This window comes from Opisthocomus hoazin, chromosome 10 (assembly GCF_030867145.1).
Source record: "Opisthocomus hoazin isolate bOpiHoa1 chromosome 10, bOpiHoa1.hap1, whole genome shotgun sequence".
Lineage (NCBI taxonomy): Eukaryota > Metazoa > Chordata > Aves > Opisthocomiformes > Opisthocomidae > Opisthocomus > Opisthocomus hoazin.
In genome coordinates, this window is record NC_134423.1 from 30374990 (window position 1) to 30393986 (window position 18997).

Below are 18997 nucleotides of genomic sequence, written 5' to 3' on the forward strand. Positions count from 1 at the left end.
GGTCCCGGTTCCCTCAGCTCGATCCCGCCCGTCCCTCAGCTGCCGTCCAGGTTCCCTCAGCTCGCTCCCGCCAGCCCCTCAACCGTAGCCCCAATTTCCTCAGCTTCCGCCCCGTCGGAGCCACCACCACCCGCGCGCTCTCTTCCCGCCCCTCCGCTGAGGCCCTGCCCCGTACGGTCGCACCGCCTCCCCGCCATGCGCAAGCGCCCCGGGAGCAGCGGCCCTGCACGGGCGGCCGCGGTTTCCCGCCGCCGCGATGCTCCGAACGGAGAAGGTGCTGCAGCTGCGGGGCCAGCAGGGCCGCTCGGTGCGCGTCGTGCGGGAGCACTACCTCCGCCCCGACGTGCCGTGCCGCAGCGCCCTGTGCCGGGCCGCCTGTCCTCGCGGTGAGGGGGCTGCCGGCGGGGGGCTGAGGGGAGGCAGGGGAGCCCGGGCAGCCGGGCCCGGCAGGGCATCGCCCTGCGGCGGTGGGCAGCTGCCCCCGGGGGCCCTTGTGCCTCAGGCCGCGTCGGCCGGAGCTGGGCGCAGAGGGCGATGCCTGGGCAGAGGCGATCCGCGCGGCCCGGGCAGGCGGGGAGGCCGGACAGGACCCGGCGGGACCGGCTGCGGGGAGCCGCGGTGAAGGAAAGAGAAGCGAACGACGGGAGGGAGCTGGGGAGGAGGTGCGGGCCGGCGCGGGGTCTCTCCTCTGCCCCCCCGAGCCGGGCATGGCCGGTGCTGAGCACCAGCGTGTGGAGTGGTGGTAAAACCAAACGGTACCAAATCAAGGGGGTAGCAAAAGTGCTGCTTCGAAGCAATACTTTAAAAAAGTACTGCTTCAGAAATAAAGGAGGTGTTGAGAAAACTGGAAAAGGAATTGAGAAAGTTGATGGTTACAGGGTTTAACTGCGAGCAGTTCACAGACAGCGATAAAGGGCTGAAGGACTATGCAAGTTTCGCACTTTGCTTTTTAAAAAGGTCTTTTGAAATGCATTAATTTCTGCAGGGTGGTGGTTTGTAGCATGAATTAAGTTCTCTACGTACCTGGTAAGTATTCTTAGAACGGGGCCAAGCCGTTTTCTTGAAGCAATTGTATTTCTGCACCAGCAGTTACTGCTGTTAAGTAGTTAAATGTCGGTGCCTGTGTTACATGGGGCCGTGTTAGACGTGGGGAGACTTCCAGCCCCTGGGATGTCTAGGGGTGTTGTTTTTACAATACTGTTACAATACTAGTTTTTGCATACTGTGGTGCTGTTACGTGAATCATCAAGTGACTTTTGGTTGACATTTCAGGGTTTTTTCATGGTGAAATAGCACAATTTATTTGGCACAAGAAACTGACTGGCAAATAACGAATGTAATATCCAGCCTGTTTAAACTGACCAAACTATTTGCTTACCTAAAAGAAAAGATTGAGAGCTTTACCTTTTTTTTTTCTTCTTTTGAACTGTAGTTGATACAGATGTCACTTTCAGTTTAGGTGCTTGTTGCAAGTGAGGGCAGAGAGTATTGTATTACTGCTCTCTAGAATGTCAGTGGTAGGGATATTACTGCTCCCAAAAGTATTGCATTTTGTTATGAATTCCTTAAGGGTACATTACAGGCACATACCAGAAAAAAAGTCTTACCTCTCTTTTCATGCCTAACTTCCCCTCTTCTGGATTTAAGTGTAAATTGTGCTGTAGAAGAGTGTCAGAACATGTCCCTTTGTCATTAGTCTAGGTAACTCAGAGGTGAGGTGAATATTTGTTTTCATTCCTGACTCTGCACAGTGTGCTGAGCAAACTTATTTCATGCACTGTGAGGGACTGCCTGCATAAATCACATCTACAGACAGTGGCGGTGGTGTGCTGCGCCTGCTTAGATGTTGTTCTGATTTAGATGTATAGGTTAGGCAAGGATAGCTTAATATGGGCAGATTACATAAATCTTCAAGTGACATTTCACTTTTAATGCTCTTCTGAATTATTAATAAATATTAGCTTTCTTGTATGCATTCTGCCATCATCCATTATATGCCTTCAGTGTGAGCCGGAGCCACGTTACTGTGTGCAGAATTGTGCCTACTGGATTCACACTTCTAATGATTGCAGTTAATAGACAGATGGTCCTGTGTCAGGTTCTAAGAAATACATGAAAATAACCCAACTTGTCAAGATCTATGTACTTTTGTTATATATAATTGGCCTGCACTACAGTAAGTTCAGCAGTTCAGTGTTTATAATATCATAAGGGATAAGTAGACATGGAAAGAAAATACAGTGGAGATCCCCGCTACCCAAAACTTTATTGGGCAATCTTTGAAATATTGAGAGCAATTAAACTCATTAATTTTGAAGTACTTTTTAAGATGTCATCTGTGATGGGTTGGATGTGGTATTCTGATGGCATATTCCTAAAGGATGGAGTCTTTTTAGAGAAGATCAGCAGTGATGATTCATAGTTTATATTCAAGACCATCTTCTCTTTGTGGTAGCACAGCTTTTCTCCACGTGTACCCTTACCTGTATTCTTTTATGTAAAGATATAGAAAAAGAGCCTGCTGGATAATGTTGAATAGAGAGATCTGTGGAAGCAGTGTAACAGAAGTACCCGTAATTCCACACCCTTTGAAAATTCTGTGAAAAGATGTTCTGTGGCAGATGTATGGTCTCCTTTTTTTCATATGAAAGTAGAGAAAAAAGGACTGTTATCCAGACTCTTGAAGTTATATCCTTTTCATAATGAAGGTGGATCTTTTTTACTCATTTGGATAGAATTTGCACCAAATTTTGGCATCAGTGGATGCGAAAGGGTTCTGTCAGGAATTTTAGAGATTGTACCACAGAATTGTACCCTAGTAGTCATAAATTGTTTCATCAGAAAAAGACGTATGTATACCTTTGAAGATACACAGCTCTGATTTCCTGACGTCTGAAAGTATTTTTAAGAAACCAGTATTGCAACTGAAAGTTTAAACCTATAAACTCTGAATTATATTTTAGATGGCAAATTGTTATCGGATGATGTTACTCATTATGTTGTCCCTGACTGCAAGGTTGTTCAAGATTACCTTGAGATTCTCGAGTTTCTGGAGCTGAAAGGTATTATTTTCATGCAAACAGCATGTCAAGCTGTGCAACATCAAAAAGGACGCAGGTATTTATCCTATAATAATTTACTTTTGGTTTAGATTGAAATAAAGATACAAACTTTGTAAAAGGTGTATTTAAGCACAGTAACCCGAAGTCAGCAAATATACTGAGCTTAATTTGGTTTTAGGTCTTTCAAGTATCCTAATATAATTTTACAGAAGGGGAAGAACCGTGATCCTTTGTGATCCATGGACATCAATGCCTGTCATAGTTTTCACTTGACAGGACTGGTATTAAACCTGTAGCATTATTAACTAATCAGATGGCTTGCGACAGGACTTAAGGAGACTTTGCAGTAACACTGTTTTGTATGCCACAGCTAGTTCACAGACATGTTTTTGGTTTGCTGTATTAAAGATTGAGCACTTGTCTTTGGGGAGCAATTAATACTATTATATGGTACTTATGTTACCAGACATTAACCTGTGTATTGCCGTAAGTTATGTTTAAACATCAGAAGCTTTTCTAATTTCCCTTATGAATGCTTGTTAGGTTTTATCATCAATGGTGTAGTTTAATGAATGCATTTCTTAGTGCATGACAGTACTTTTCTTTAAGTTTTTCAGCAGTATTTGCATCTGGAGTTAAAATAGCATGATCGAAAGAAAGCACAAATCTATATTTATCTTTTTTGTATTCCAGACAGTACAACAAGTTACGAAATCTAGTAAAGGATACCCGGCATGACTGTATTGTGTTTGCTAATGAATTCCACCAGCAGTCTTATTTGCCAAGAGAGAAGGGAGAATCCATGGAGAAATGGCAGACCAGGTTTGTTTTAACTTGTGTAGTACTACGCTGGACAACATTGTCACATTGTATGTAGGAATATTAGCGTGCATTGAATATGTAAGAGTTCATATTCTTGCTCTGCTTGCCTCTGGAACAGTTCACAATAACTGAAAGTCTAGATTGTGCTTTTGTGATTAAGAAAGTGTCGACATTGTTTTCTTAGGAACATGGACCAAAAATGTACTTAATTGAATGCAGTAATGCTAAAAAAAAAGATGGATAATTTTGAAGTTACACAGCCATTTTAAAGAATGTTTTAGCATAATAGATAGATCACGCATTGATCATTATTGGACTGTTAGGTGTCGTGTTTGATAGCCTGCAAACACCAAAGCACTGCAGTTCTGGAGGTTCCAACTTGCTTTTTACCAGCTGTCATTCAGAGGAACAGTACTTTGTGTTGCAGCTAGGCGACATGTGGAGGTACTGGGGAGGAAACATTTTCTTTTCCTGTGTCCTCTTGGTGCTCATGTATGGCACATAAAAATTTTTGCAGATACAGGGTTTGTGTAACTTTGTTGTATATATCTCAAACGTACGTGGTTAAACCAATATCTTGTTCATAGAAAGCCTGCAAGTGTCTTGCAAGTAGCGAATGAGATATGCCAGAAATCTTATTTCAAACTTTGTTTTTCTAGGAGTATTTACAATGCAGCAGTCTGGTACTATAATCACTGCTTGGGTCAGATGCCAGTTGTTATGGTAACAGAAGATGAAGATGCTATCAGGCAGTACGGAAATGAAACAGAAGGAGTGTTTGTGATTTCCTTCAAGGTAACATGCCGGTAAAATAGAAGAAGGTTTCCCTTATGCTGCAGTAAAATAATGAAGCAGGTGCATTAAAGCCCTATGTATAGTGCAAATCATTTCAGAGTTTACCTTTAAGAAAACTACAACGCTAATTAGTGTCTTCATTTTTCAAAGAAAGCAAAGATGTTGGTCATGTGAATGTCATAAAAAAGGTGACAGTGAGCAAACCAGAGGACTGAAAAGAAGAACAGCAGCATTAAAGATAGAGGTCACCTTTCTTAGGAGCCCTTTTCATTCTTTTCCTGGTTTTTCAAGAATTTGGCGTTGATAAATAATAATGTTACTTCAGCCGGCTGTCTAAATCTGTAGTGCAAGCAGTCCATAAACAGCTGTAACCCAAATATCCATCAGCATTATTCTTCGAGTTCACTTTAGCCTTGACTACTTAGGATACAGTGATGCATGAGAAGAGAACTGATTCTTCATTTAGTTGTTGATCTCTGATACCACTTGTATTCAGTGGGATACGTGGATGGGATATGTTTAGCTGTGGAAGGACCTTGAGTAAAACCAGGACCAGACAGCTTTACCTTAAAGCTATGTAAAAATTATGATGCTTGGTTTTTTAATTGCTATAAGGTAATGGGAAGTGGTCCAGATGTAGCCTACAAAATCATATAAAAAGTGTCAAAATAATAGTGGGTTGCCAGTTTGATGATTCTGTGATGGCAGTGTACAAGAATTGTGTAGCCTAGATGGGGTATATCCGTGGTAAAAGTGTAGGATACTGTCTTAACAGTCGCGTCTCCTTTGTTGTATTTAGCAAATGAGTTAGGTTGAATCTGGAAGAAATCTGTGATTTTTAGAGCAGACACATCATTACCACTTGGAGATGCCATCTGAGTACAGCATATGAGACAGCTCTTGTCCATTATTTGCTTTCCAAATGAAGCCTTACTAAAAGAACGGTGTCCTCTGAATACCTCTATGTTTGTTTATATACGTGCATACAGAATTACTTGGATAACTTTTGGCCTGACTTAAAGGCTGCCCATGAGCTCTTTGACTCTATACTTCAAGCTCGGCGTGAACGGGAGAGTGAAAGCCAAGAAAACAATGGAAAAGAATATGCTGAGCACTTACCTGTGGAGATATTGGAGGCTGGGATCAAATCTGGAAGATATGTGCAGGTACTTTGATATATAGAGACCGTACACAGAACAGTGCAGTCTTGCGCTTGGTCCCCTTAGTTACCCGAATTAGACTGATTAGATAAAGAAATATTGCTATAGTAGGAAGAGGGAAGGAAAATAAAGTAAAGGTAAGAGGATGGAAGGGATTAGGAGTCTCAAAATACTTCCCTACTTCATCTTACGAACATGTGGGTTTTTTTTCCTCTTGGAGAAGGAAAAATGAGGATTTGTTATTGAGGATCTTAAATTTGCTATGGATTTTTCTTCAGGTTGGGATGTGGTATACCTGTAAATTGAGAAACTGTGTGTGATATGAAGCAGCTGTATCTCATTCTTAAATATAAATAATGCTGTACAAGGGCAGCATTTCTTGCTTCATTTGCACGGACACTGCCTCTCAGTCAGTGAAATTAATCTATGGTTTTATGGCTGTTCAGGACCTTAATTTGGATGGTTGGTGGACAAGTGTCCTTCTCTTAAAAATAGTTTAAATAATTAGAGGTAGCAATTTGTTCCTTTCTTGACAATTTCAGCAGCAAGGCAAGAATAGAATGTGAACAGAAAGACTGAGGTTTTTCCTTCTCGTAGTAATAACTCCAGATTCCTTGTTAAGGCAGGCAGCGAAAGTAATCTTACACTGCCTGAGCTTTGAATAAAAGGACCTTTACCAGCTTAAAATTAAATTGAGTATTGAACAGGACATACCATTCTTTTCCAGGAGTGGGTACTTGAAAGTTCTGCATTGTACATTCTTCCTTCATAGAGAGAACAGTTATGCTCATAATAACCTACATATCAATAAAAACTACTAATTTATGTAAAAATAACTGTAAAATGAAATATTTTCTACTTTAAAGTTCACTATTTAGAGGTGTGACTATTCCATTCTGTTTATTGGTTTGTTGTTTTCTTTCAGGGTACACTGAGTGTCAATAAACACAGAGCGCAGCTGGAAGCTTTTGTTCGACTTCAGGGATTTGGCAGCAAAGAAACAGGTGAAAAGACAATGAGAGGATTTACTCAACGCCTTTTTGACACTGTCGGTGCTTTTTACACAAAGCCATGTAGCCATATGCATGTAGCTGTTCAGTTATTAAATAAGGTGAAGGCTAAGATACTCCAATGCTTGGATGATTTTCATGGGACAGAAAGGAGGCTGAAGATTAACCCAGAGGGTGGGCCTCGTGAGAAACCAGTATGCTTAATGTCTGCCTTGCTCTTTCTTAGCACCTTTGGCCACGTTTTGGACTCCTGTTGTACCAGGAGTTTCCCTAGACCTTTTCTGGTGTTGAAAACTGATGAAAATTGTTATCTCTGTGCTTTTCTCTAAGTTCAGATGACCACACATTTGGCTGAAAGAAGTGCTTGCATAGGTGTTGGCAGGATTAGGAAGCTGGTCATCGTGAACATAGTAGGAAAAATGCCTGTAGGATCAGATTGGAACACCAGTATTGTCTTTCTGCTAGGAGTTAGTAATAAATACCTTCGAAGGAATAGCCCATTATCCTTGCGCAGATATATTGTCCCAGCTTTCACTAACAAGTACTTTCAAATGTTCCTGTGACAGACCCTGCAGTCAAACCAGTGTTCAATATACTAATCCTTTTTAAAAACTTGTTTTATTCTGGACCCTGCCCAGAATCCTGTGGCAGTGGTTTCCACAGTTTAACTGTGTTGTGTGTTTTTAAAGCTGCTGCCTAAGAACAATGAACTCCTTCTAGCCTATGGTGCTTTTTATTCAAGAGTTCACTTACAGAATTGATTAATATCTCCTTTTAAAAAGAGGGAAAGGTTTTAATTTTCTTGCAGTGTTAATTACTTGCCAGTAGTCCTTTTTGAAAGAAATCATGTTGCAAATGTCATTTTCTGTTATTTCAGCAGAATGCTGCCAAGAGTGGAGGGATTTGATTTTTTTCTTTAGCAGTTTAAAGTTCTGTTTCTTTTTGTTTTAAATTTAGAACTTCAAAGTGACATTCTCATTTATGGGGCCAGAGCTCGAAACCGTGCAATCCATGGTGACGTGGTAGCTGTGGAGTTACTACCTCTGCCTGAATGGAAAGGAAGGACTGTCGCCCTTTCTGAAAACGAGACGGAGGACAAAGCACCTGCAGACACCACTGGGGACCCTATGCCCACAGGTAGAGTAGACAGCGTGTTACAGCGTTTTGTTAAGATTACCGCACTTCCTTGGTCCAAGCTGCGTTGTACTTTTCGCTATATAGTCGCTTCCCTCGATTTCTGTGATTGTCACATTTTTTGCACTACAGTAAATTTGAAGTGATTATCCCAAATCAAAGCATTCTAACCTATCCCAACAAGAAGGCCACTAGATTCTTCCTACATGTGAACCCGCCTTTTTTTTTTTTCTTGTAGTTATTCCAAACTGAATATTTTAGGAAGATACTTTGCAACCTAAATGCATGCTGTCACTCTTCACAACTCTCCAAGAGACGAACTGCCATTCTAATGCAGACCAATTTACCAGAGTGTGGGCGCAAGTCCTCCGCTATCACTGTTGATTGTACAGAAAGAGAACAGCATCCTTTTAATTTCTTGATGACAAATAATGTTCACAATGGAATTTTTTTTTGTTAGGAGAAGTATCCAGCTCCCATTATAATGTGACATACCTGTGTATCATGGGAACTTAGAGTCTTATTTGAAAATATTACTCTGCAGGTATAGCTATGTCTTCAGTATACTTTTAAGTCAGAATTAAAAGTTGTAGGTGGTCAATTCTCTTTCTACAAGAAAATGCTGTTTGATTTTGATCTTTGCTGTTAAAAAATATCTGTATTTTTTATTAGAATTTGCTACACTTCAGTAGTAGTGGGAATCTCTCCAAATAATTTGGACTGAAATCTATACAATGAGCTAGTCTCCACATAAATAAAAGCTCATTAAAATCTGGCTGTGCCAACGGTAATTTATAACAAACTGGTATTGTTGTCTGCATACCATATGTTGTTAGCAATTGTAATACAGATTTGTGGACGCATTAGTTCATATTACAAAGCAATGAATCTTCTGTACCTCCCACATATTTGCTTTCATCCTGTTTAACTCTTTAATGTACAGCCAACAATGTTGCTTATTAAAAGGTAAAGTTGTTGGAATCATTCAAAAGAACTGGAGGGATTATGTGGTTACATTCCCCTCTAAAGAAGAGAGCCAGTCCCAGGGCAGAAATGCTCAGAAAATCCTTGTTACACCTTGGGACTACCGAATTCCCAAAATCCGGATCAGTACCCAGCAAGCTGAAGCATTACAGGTAATTTGTCAGAATTGTTTCTCTATTCTGTGTTCCTACAAAATTTGTGGGTGTTACATGCTCTAATTGTTTTCCTTGGCAAAAACATGGGTAAAACTATTAATAAAGTTAAGTCTGTGAGAGTAGTTCAATTTCTGCCATGAAGGAATGTGTTCAGTTTCTGTCAGAACTTGTGTCACTTGCAAGAGTTCTGGATTTGGGCCACCGTCCAGGTACCCTGAGCATTTGTATAGTATGTGCTTCGGTTATTTTCCTGATAAATTAAAGGTCATATTAGGGGTATAACTTGTAATATCCCTTGTGGCTTTATTGGATCTATGACTACATTTAACTTTGAGGAAGGTAGTAAGGGGAGCTGTTCGATAAATAATGAATTGTGATGACAGGACAAGGAGTAATGGCTTTAAACTAAGGGAGGGTAGATTTAGACTAGATACAAAGAAGAAATTGTTTACCATAAGGGTGGTGAAACCCTGGCACAGGTTGCCCAGAGAGATGGTGGAGGCCCCATCTCTGGAAATGTTCAAGATCGGGTTGGATGGGGCTCTGAGTAACCTGAGCTGGTTGAAGATGTCCCTGCTCACCGCAGGGGGGTTGGGCTAGATGACCCCTAAAGGTCCCTTCCCACCCAAAGCATTCTATGATTAGCCTGCTATTGCTGTAGAAAGAAGAAACATGGTTTTGTTCATTCCTAGCTGCTTTTACCTTGTAACATGAAGTACTTCTTCACAGAGGTACATTCCAGTTGTGTCTTTTCTGGTGTAAGAATATTTGTGTACATCTCGTTTTTGCTTTTATTTTTTTATACTGTAAGATAGAGATTCTCTGTCATTGACCATATATCAAATGGGTCTTTGATCAGGAATTAAATGTAATTCTCAGTATTTGTTTAGATGCATCTCATTGTGGGTTTCTTTTTCCTTGCTATGATGTTTTTAGAGTTGCCAGTCTCTGTGGATAGCATTGTTTGCCCCTGAAGGAGTATTTGTATTGATCGATTGTCAGGAGCAGATTGCTGTTCTGACAGAATTGTCTTGCTGCAGGAGTATAGAGTTGTTGTGCGCATTGATTCTTGGGAGTCAACTTCCATGTATCCAAATGGACACTTCGTGAGAGTCCTAGGAAGGATTGGAGATCTGGAGGGGGAAATTGCAGCTATTCTGGTGGAGAACAGCATTTGTGTTGCCCCTTTCTCAGAAATCCAGGTTAGTATTTGTGATTAGACATGTTCTTTTCTGTTGATTTCCAGGGTCTTGTTTCTCAAAGAGGGAGACCCTCGTACAGCTGAATGGCTTACTTGCCAATGGGTTTTTGAAAGCTGAAAACGATTCATAGGTTATTTTTCCATAATTCCTTTTGGATCAGTGGTTCTATAGTACTACACATTTTCAAGTCAAGAGTGATTTTAAAATATGTTTGCTGTGTGGAGAAGATTACAAACTCTTAGTTCTAATTTGAAGTAGACTTTTAAGATCTATATACTTTATATGTCCTATATATACATATATATATATATATATCTTTAGTATGTGTTTATGGTACAGTTCTTAAAGGCCTGGACCTACTGGAATCACTGTCTTAAATCCTTTTGTCTTCAAGCAGTAGAGAAACCAGCTCTCATAGATAACTATTTTGATTATACCTACAATTAATTGAAAGAAAAAGAATGTAAAAAAACCCAATATGCAATGGTTATGTTTGCCAGAGCTGCAATATCACCACAATTATATCAGTTATTAATAACATGCATAGCATCCTTTTCAGTTCTGTCTCATACTTTCCATAAAGTAAATGTAATAGACTGACTTGGAAAATGCAAGGAAAGAGGAATTTGTCTAGGATGAAAAGGTACACAAAACAATTAACAGTGTAGAAAAGGAAAAGCTAATTAATTTGTTGTCTTCTTTTTATAGAAAAGATATAAATGTATATTCATCAATAATGTTTTTGTATAGATGAATGAAATGCCCCTGAGTTCTTCAGAGAATCCTTGGAAAGTGCATCCCGAGGAGGAAAAGAAACGTCTCGACTTGAGAGATACGCACTTGATATTCAGCATTGACCCAAAAGGCTGCGAGGATGTGGATGACGCGCTCTCCGTTAGAACTCTGCCTAATGGGAATCTGGAGTTAGGTGTCCACATTGCAGATGTAACCCATTTTGTGGCAGCAAATTCTTACACTGATGTTGAGGCCAGAGCAAGGTAAATTATTTTCTAAAAATTAGAAAATTTATGGCGCTTAGAAGTTTGTGAATCTACCTTAAGGAAACATTGAGAAACATTGGAAGGAAGGAAACAGTCTTTCTTCTTTCATGCCATGGAAACAGCTTATTAAAAATAATATATAACTAATGGGATTCTGCTTTTATTTGGATAAAATAGGCCTGCTAGTGAAGAAGCTGCTTTCTGATGTACTGATTCACCCTTTTACTATGAAATTGCTCTTTTCCACAAAGTTATGATTTATCTTTCCGTAATCACTGCTGTTTGCTTTATAGTCTACTTTAACATTTGTGATTTGAAGTATTTGCAAACCCCTTGTTTGCATTCCAAGGGGGATGAATCTTCACACAGAACACCCACCAAATGGAGTTAAATCTTACCTGAATTGAATTCCAGGGGTATTTAGCAGGCTTATGTTTTAATATTCAGTCTTGTGTTTTAATATGCCAAACATTCCTTTTTGTTTTATTTATTGCCACTCTTTTGAGCTTAAACTGCTGAATCACTTTATGAAATGCATTCTTTGTAGATGCAAAGAAATGTAAACTGTATAGCCAGCAGAGGTGTTTGGTATGGCCGTTAAATGGCCTCTTCTTCGCTGAGTGTATTTTGTACAGCCGTAGTTCTGGCCTTAATAGCAGTTGAAGATACCAAGGAAGGCAAAATTAGCTTGTACTATACAAATAGTTATTTAAATAATTTGAGTTTGGTGTTGCATACGTGTGGGTTCTGTAAGAATAACCTTTTGAAAACATGCTATGTGTCTTGTTTTGCTGAAGTTACACTTACACTGCAAACTGCTTGGGAGATGCACGCCAGTGAGTCCTTGTGAGAAGAACAGTAAATATATTTTATTCCTCAGGGCAACAACTTACTATTTAGCAGATCGTCGTTATGACATGCTGCCCTCCGTCTTGAGTGCTGACGTGTGCTCTCTTCTTAGTGGAGTCGATAGGTAAGATTTTGTAATGCTTCTGAGGAAAGAGATTTTTACAAGTAATTTAATTATTGCTACCAGCCTCTGTGTTTATCAGTTGGTTGGATGTTTTTGCATTGTTACTAAATCCTGGACTGAGGGAGTAGTGTACACTGAAAAATACCTTTCAGCTCTACCACAGTTAGGTAGGGTGAATGCTCTGCAATACTTTTCCCTGCCAAAACGTGAATATGCGCTGAAGCATTTTGTTTGAGCAGAGCAATCCAGCTGAACTTCGATGTCATCCATGCAAGATTCAAAGCATAACATGAAATCACTGAGAAGATTGAGGTTGGAATTTTTCTTTAAACAAGAAAAACTCATTCCTGAAATCATTAGTTGTTGGCACATTACCCCATTAGAAGAGCTCTTGTAATATTTATCTTTCATCATTGTTGAATCTTTTCTTGGATGAAATTTAACTGCTGACAGAATAATTCTGATGCAAAAGCAAGGTTTCCTACCTGCATGAGCCCCGCTGAGGTTTTCAGAGAGCACCGTGGATGACGTTTCACGTAGACTTTTTTTTCAGCGGGAGTTAACACTGGCTGCTAAATGTCCAGCGCTGTAATTCCATGATCAGTTGTATAGGGCATAACTCAGTATTGCTGCTGAGAAGGGGAGAGTGAGGGCGATTCTTCCCAACTCTGCCCCCATCACAGATTCCCAGTGCTGCGTTTAGGCTGGCCCTAGCACCCGTGTCACCGTATGATAAACTGATTTAGCAGGGGGGGGTGGGGTGGTGGAATTAATTTTGTTATTTTTTTTCCACAGATTGTGAACACTTTGTGGGTGCTCAAAAATGTTACCTTATGTTACCTGTTCCGTAGTAACTGCTTGTGCACTTGCTCTTTGAATTATTAGTTACTATTTGTAAGTGAAGTAGTAGGGAGTCACAAAAAGTTGAAATACAGTATTATACGATGATTATCTCGTCCTCCCGTCATGTTTACCCATAATCTTAGGAATTTGCTTTGTATTTAAACAGCAGCCTCAAGGTGAAGGCATCTGTGTTCTTCGCTTGTTTTTTCGCAGGGGTTTCAGTCTGCAGTGCGTGCGCCCATGTGAACGGTGACGTGTTTTACTGTTGTCCTATTCCTCAAACATGCGTTACCTTACTTTATTGCAATTTAGAGGGTTAGTTGCCTGGCTGGCATGAGGGATGTGCAGGGTGCAGATATGTTCATTGTGGACGCATCTGACAAATAAAAATGAACAAAAATAACTGTTGCAGTGTAGCTGCGCTTTAAAATAGATGTGGCCTTATATCTTAGGGGTACTCTGCCTCAAGAGGTGGACTGAAAATACTGCTGGCATAGCTGCTGCTCGTTTTTGAAGTTGTGATACATGAGACTGTAAGGCAAGTGCATTAATTAGTGACATTGTTGAGCACTGGTTTGTTTTATGAAGAAAAAGATGCTCCCAGTAAAAAAAACAGAATGAAACTTGTAAATCTGTGAACAGTTGGATCTGCTTGAAATGACAGTTCAAGTCAACCAGAACTATGTATAGAGTTGTGATCTTATCTTTCAGGTATGCTGTAAGTGTCTTGTGGGAACTCGAAAAAGAGTCCTATGAAATGCTGAGAGTCTGCTACAACAAAAGCATCATTCGATCTGCGTACAAGCTAGTTTATGAAGCAGCCCAGGGGCTGTTAGATGGAGACACAAGCGTTGCTGGTGATATCCCGGAACTGAAAAACCTGGACGAAGTAACTAGACAGAAGAAGTTGGCTGAACTGGTCTGGGCAATATCAAAACTCACCGATATAGCAAGACATGTTAGAGCTAAGCGGGACAGCTGTGGTGCTCTGGAACTAGAAGGGGTAGAAGTCCGAGTGCAACTGGATGATAAAAACAATATCCATGATCTCATCCCCAAGCAGCCGCTGGAGGTGCATGAGACTGTGGCGGAATGTATGATTCTTGCCAACCACTGGGTGGCAAGAAAGATTGCAGAAAATTTTCCTCATCAAGCTTTGTTGCGTCAACACCCTCCACCACGACAGGAATTTTTTACTGAGCTTCGAGAATGTGCCAGTGCCAAAGGTTTCTCAATAGACACACGGTATCTTTTATTACTTATTTTAAGCACTTTAATTAAAGTTAAGCAATTAACTATTTGGCTATGTTATCGTCACAAAGCATTACAGTTCTCAGTATGAATGTTAACAGACACTGCATAGCAGTTCTTAAAGAATATTTTACTGTGACCTTTCTGTAAGTGGGAGATGAAGCTCTAAACAAGAGAGGCTGCCCACATTCTGCTGGCTGGGCTGGAAGTGGCAGTAACTGAATAATATTAGACATACCCAGAAAGAGTCTGTTCGGTCCCTGCGTAGTGAGTGAGCTCTGTAATAGCCTTGCTTGCAGCATATGTCTTGTAACAGTAGTGTAAGAGAGTACATGTCTAAATCGAGTTAATTCTGTGCAATATAGTCATGTTAAGTGACTCAAAATCGTTCAGAATGACTTTGTGAAGATATTATGAGAAGGCTGTGAGCTTCATCGCCCTGGGAGGCACCATTTCTGGACATCAGAGTGTGATGGGTGTCAGCAGTGCCTCCTTTTACGTGGCCGTCCCCTTCTGTGCAGCACGTGTGCTCTCCTGTAGAGAACAGGTTTTCGGCCAGCTCGCCGCCTGTTTTGCGCAGCATGGAATGGGATTTTGCTCCAGTCCTTCTTGGTTTTCCAGGCTGCAGAAGACAGGCCTGTTTCCTGACAGACCCAGGAAAACTGGAGTTTTTTTCTGAACATTTTTCTAAAGCAGAGCTGTTACTAAATGGTGTTGAACGTTTTAATACCATTCTGCTTGTCATTCATGTTTTTATATTAATAACTATTAATTTTTATGTGCTTTTGTATGCTATTTTTAACTATAAGCTATTAAGATCAGGGATAGCATAATTTTCTTCAGAGTTAACGTTTTTTTGACAGGTCTAACAAAGCGTTGGCTGAGTCTCTGGATAAAGCACATGACCCATTGGATCCAATTGTAAATAAACTGTTGCGATCTATGGCCACTCACGCGATGTCTAACGCATTGTACTTCTCCACTGGCTCTTGTCCTGAGGAAGAGTTTCATCATTATGGTATCTGGTCACTTCATTTTTTATGCTGCTCCTGTGGTTATTTCTGAAATGGTGGGTGGGAGGCAGTTGATTCCTCCGATTGCTTCACACCGCTTCCTGTTTTATTTGTAGGACTCGCCTTAGAGAAGTACACTCATTTCACTTCTCCGATTAGAAGGTACGCTGACATTGTTGTCCACAGACTGCTGACGGCAGCAACTCTGAATGAAACTGAAGGAGATGTTAAAGATAGTGTATTCAGTAATAAGGATCTTCAGGAACTGTGCAGACACATTAATAGCAGAAACCGGGTAAGATGGTCACTGCGCGTGTCTCCGGGTGGCTGTATGCCGCCCGGCGGAGTGGGGTACCGCTCCTGACTGCGGCTTTTGGGTACTACAGCGACACAGTATCACTCTTTTTTTGTTTATAATGCTTTGGGGTTTTTTTTAGTTAATCATCAGTTTTCTTCTGAGTGGTAGTAAAAGTAACTTCATACTTCACCTGTACTACACGTAGGATTTTGTTTTAGATGTAGTTTTTCTAGGGGGATGGGCAAGGGATTAAGTAATAGGAAAAAGAAATGATGGAAATCAAAGCCAAACAAGCTTGTTGAAATATTTATTTTGGTGGTTTTCTCTTCCCTTTTTGTGTGGGGTGTTTGCAGGCAGCCCAGCATGCTCAGAAACAGTCGACTGAACTCTTCCAGTGCATGTACTTCAAAGACAAAACGCCAGAAACAGATGAGCGCTGCATAGCAGATGGCGTTATTTACTCAATTCGAACAAACGGTGTGCTTGTTTTTGTACCAAGGTGAGTTGATTAGAGCTTGGGCTGAGCTTAAAAATAAGACAGTGGTGTTACTGGAATGCTGTGAGAGTGCTCTGGTCCTTGGGAAAGGAAGTGTTTGTAGCGTGGCCTGGTGTGGACCGATGACTGCGGTTTAGATTTTTGTTGCAATCACAAGGAGTGCTTTGCTGTGCGTCGACTCTGAAAAGGAGTTCCGTGAGGAAGTGGTAAGGCTGGGCTGCACACGATCCATTTATGTCAAAACCTTACAAGGACGTTTTTTGCCCAAGCAGCTGCTAGGGCAGAACAATGACTGGAATATCCCCCCCACTTCCCTCCCCCTTTTTCTTTTTCAAATAATAGAAAGTGATTTTCCAAATCACAAAGCCATGCATTCCTCAGCGCTCTTTTCCTTCACTGCAGACTGTAGTTTCTGCAGGCCAGGAGCGCCTTTTGCTCAGCCACTCCTCGCAGGGAGCAGGGAAGCGCAGCAGAAACGTTTGCATGGTGCTGTGTATGGCAGTGAGGCTCTTCTAAGTGCCTATATCTCAGCCTCTGATTTATCCAAGCAGAAATAAAACTCTTTGCATGAGGCTAACATTATTTTCCAATTTATGAGCTGTTAAATCTGTGGTTTGAAGTATATTAAATGTGTTCTGCTTATGTTATAAATTGACAAATGAATGATGTAAGAAGGGACTAGTCACAGAATCATGGAACGGTTTGGGTTGGAAGGGACCTTACAGATAACCCAGTTCCATCCCCCTGCCATGGGCAGGGACCCCTTCCACCAGCCCAGGGTGCTCAGAGCTCCATCCAATCTGGCCTTGAGCCCTGCCAGGGAGGGGGCAGCCACAGCTTCTCTGGGCAGCCTGGGCCAGGGCCTCACCACTCTCATCATAAAGAATGTCTTACATCTAGTCTACATCTCCCCTCTTTCAGCTTGAAGCCATTACCCCTTGTCATGTCACTCCATGCCCTTGCAAAAGGCACCATAGAGCTGGAAAGCAGTGCCTCTCGTAGGACTTGGCCAGCTCTTCCAGCTGGGGGAAGAGAACTACCATTCTTTTCCCTTAGTGGCTCTGGACAGGTTGGATTAGTTAATGGTCTCTGTGCGTTACTGGCAGTGACACTGTCTGCCCAGCTAGCTAGCAGGTATGAGAAGTGTAGGCATAAGAACTCTCCTTTAAAAAACAGAAACAAAAATCAAAGACCATTCTGCAGGGATGTGAAGTAAAGCAACCTGTTACATGAACGCCCTGGACTTCCATGCATACAGCTGCTTGATCCTGGCCCCAGACAGAGCTGGGCTGTGAACCAGCTCGCAGTAGGCCTGTCGTCTCCAGCCCTCCAGATGGTTTGGCCTGGAAGCACGGCTGAAGAGCCAGAGCCTGCCTGGCCCAGAGAGGCTGCCTTCCACAGAATCCAGGGCAAGCATGCTGCTGCTCTTCAAGTAACTTTTTTTTTTTTTTAATGGAGGACTGTTTCCTCACATCACTGTCTGGAAAAACCCGTAATGCTGCTCTTCTATCATCTGGCCGTTCCAGGCTCCACCCAACACACGAGATAAGGGATCACTGACTGTATTTTGCTTTCTTTTCGCTGCTTTCGAAACACCTCAGTGTCCCTGAAGCAGGATTATCAGGCCACAGCTTTGCCCTTTCATGCTGCTTTTATATAACCCTTGCCAGCCTTCTGCTGATTTTGAAATTAAGAGAACTGATAAGGGTGAAAATTGTTAGAACAGCTTCTGTCTGCTCCTCTGCTTTTTTGTAGATATGGCATCAAAGGTGCTGCATATATGAAAAACAAAGAAGGCTTAGTCATCTCTTGTCAAGGTGATAGGAGCTGTGAGTGGAAGCCTGGATCACTTCATCGCTTTCAGAATAAAATTACTTCCACTACAACTACTGGAGAATCAGTTACATTAAGCCTTTTCGATCACATTACAGTGAGTATTTAATCTGAAGGAAGCAAAAGGAAATAGCACTAGCAGAAATTAAGTGACTTTTATATTGCTTTTAAGGTAAAAATACTCGTGCAGACTTCCCGCTGCCATGCTGACACGATCAAGCTTGAAATAATCAGGAACGCACCATACCAGACGTCGGACACCGAGGTTTCCCAGAAGAATTGCCACGTGGTGAAATCTGACTTAGTAAAAGCAGTCAGTCGGTCTGCAGAAGCCACCCAGCGTGCCCAGGAACAAGCAAGAGCTGAAGTACTGGATGAAGACTACCAGAAGTACTGCCAGACCAAGGGAGCCAGCTTGTACCAGCTGCTGGAGGAGATCAGGGATTTGGCACTCTTAGATGTTTCAGCTGACATTAGAACTTGAACTATAACCGAGCAACAGCTGCTTGTTGATGGTCTGCTCCTCTCTGCTCTGTGTGAGTAAGTTTGGGTTGGGTCTTCTTGAAGCAGTCTATTTAAATATTCAAGAATCATTTTAATAAGAAACTAAATGTCTATTTTAAATAAGAATTATTTTTATCTGATTATGAACATGTATGAATTTTTAAAAGATTTTGTACATGATAAATCTCATCTTCCAGACTAAAGACAGTGTGGTGAATTCTTTTAACAATCATTCAAAAAGTTAATCTATGGACAACACGGGAAAGTAAGTTCTTAAAACTGAAGTATTTCCTACAGCTGTTGGCTACCTTCCACTATAGTTTCTGTTCAGTTTTTGTGACGAACAACAGCCTAGCCTGTGCTACTGGAGAGGGCAGGCTCAGGGCTTTGCCATTACTGTGATTCCTGTTCATTCCACAAAAGGGAAAAGCTGTTGGGGAAGAAGGAGAAACGACTGTAAG

At 41.3% G+C, this 18997-nt stretch overlaps 1 protein-coding gene across 2 annotated transcripts; it reads left to right on the plus strand.

Moving 5' to 3' along the window:
• Positions 1 to 215: 215 nt before the first annotated feature.
• Positions 216 to 18728, plus strand: DIS3L (DIS3 like exosome 3'-5' exoribonuclease). 2 transcript variants are annotated; one of them, XM_075431944.1, is made up of 17 exons: positions 216 to 386; positions 2964 to 3117; positions 3756 to 3884; positions 4544 to 4679; positions 5669 to 5845; positions 6765 to 6843; positions 7807 to 7986; positions 8950 to 9119; positions 10163 to 10324; positions 11075 to 11322; positions 12206 to 12298; positions 13853 to 14386; positions 15256 to 15410; positions 15522 to 15700; positions 16057 to 16202; positions 17955 to 18129; positions 18205 to 18728. In XM_075431944.1, exons 1-17 carry the CDS (start codon positions 257 to 259, stop codon positions 18514 to 18516), a joined length of 3159 nt encoding a protein of 1052 aa, XP_075288059.1. In that variant the 5' UTR covers positions 216 to 256; the 3' UTR covers positions 18517 to 18728. The 2 variants fall into 2 exon arrangements, with proteins under 2 accessions (XP_075288059.1, XP_075288060.1); XM_075431945.1 differs by having other exon boundaries at positions 327 to 386; positions 3017 to 3117.
• Positions 18729 to 18997: the final 269 nt, after the last annotated feature.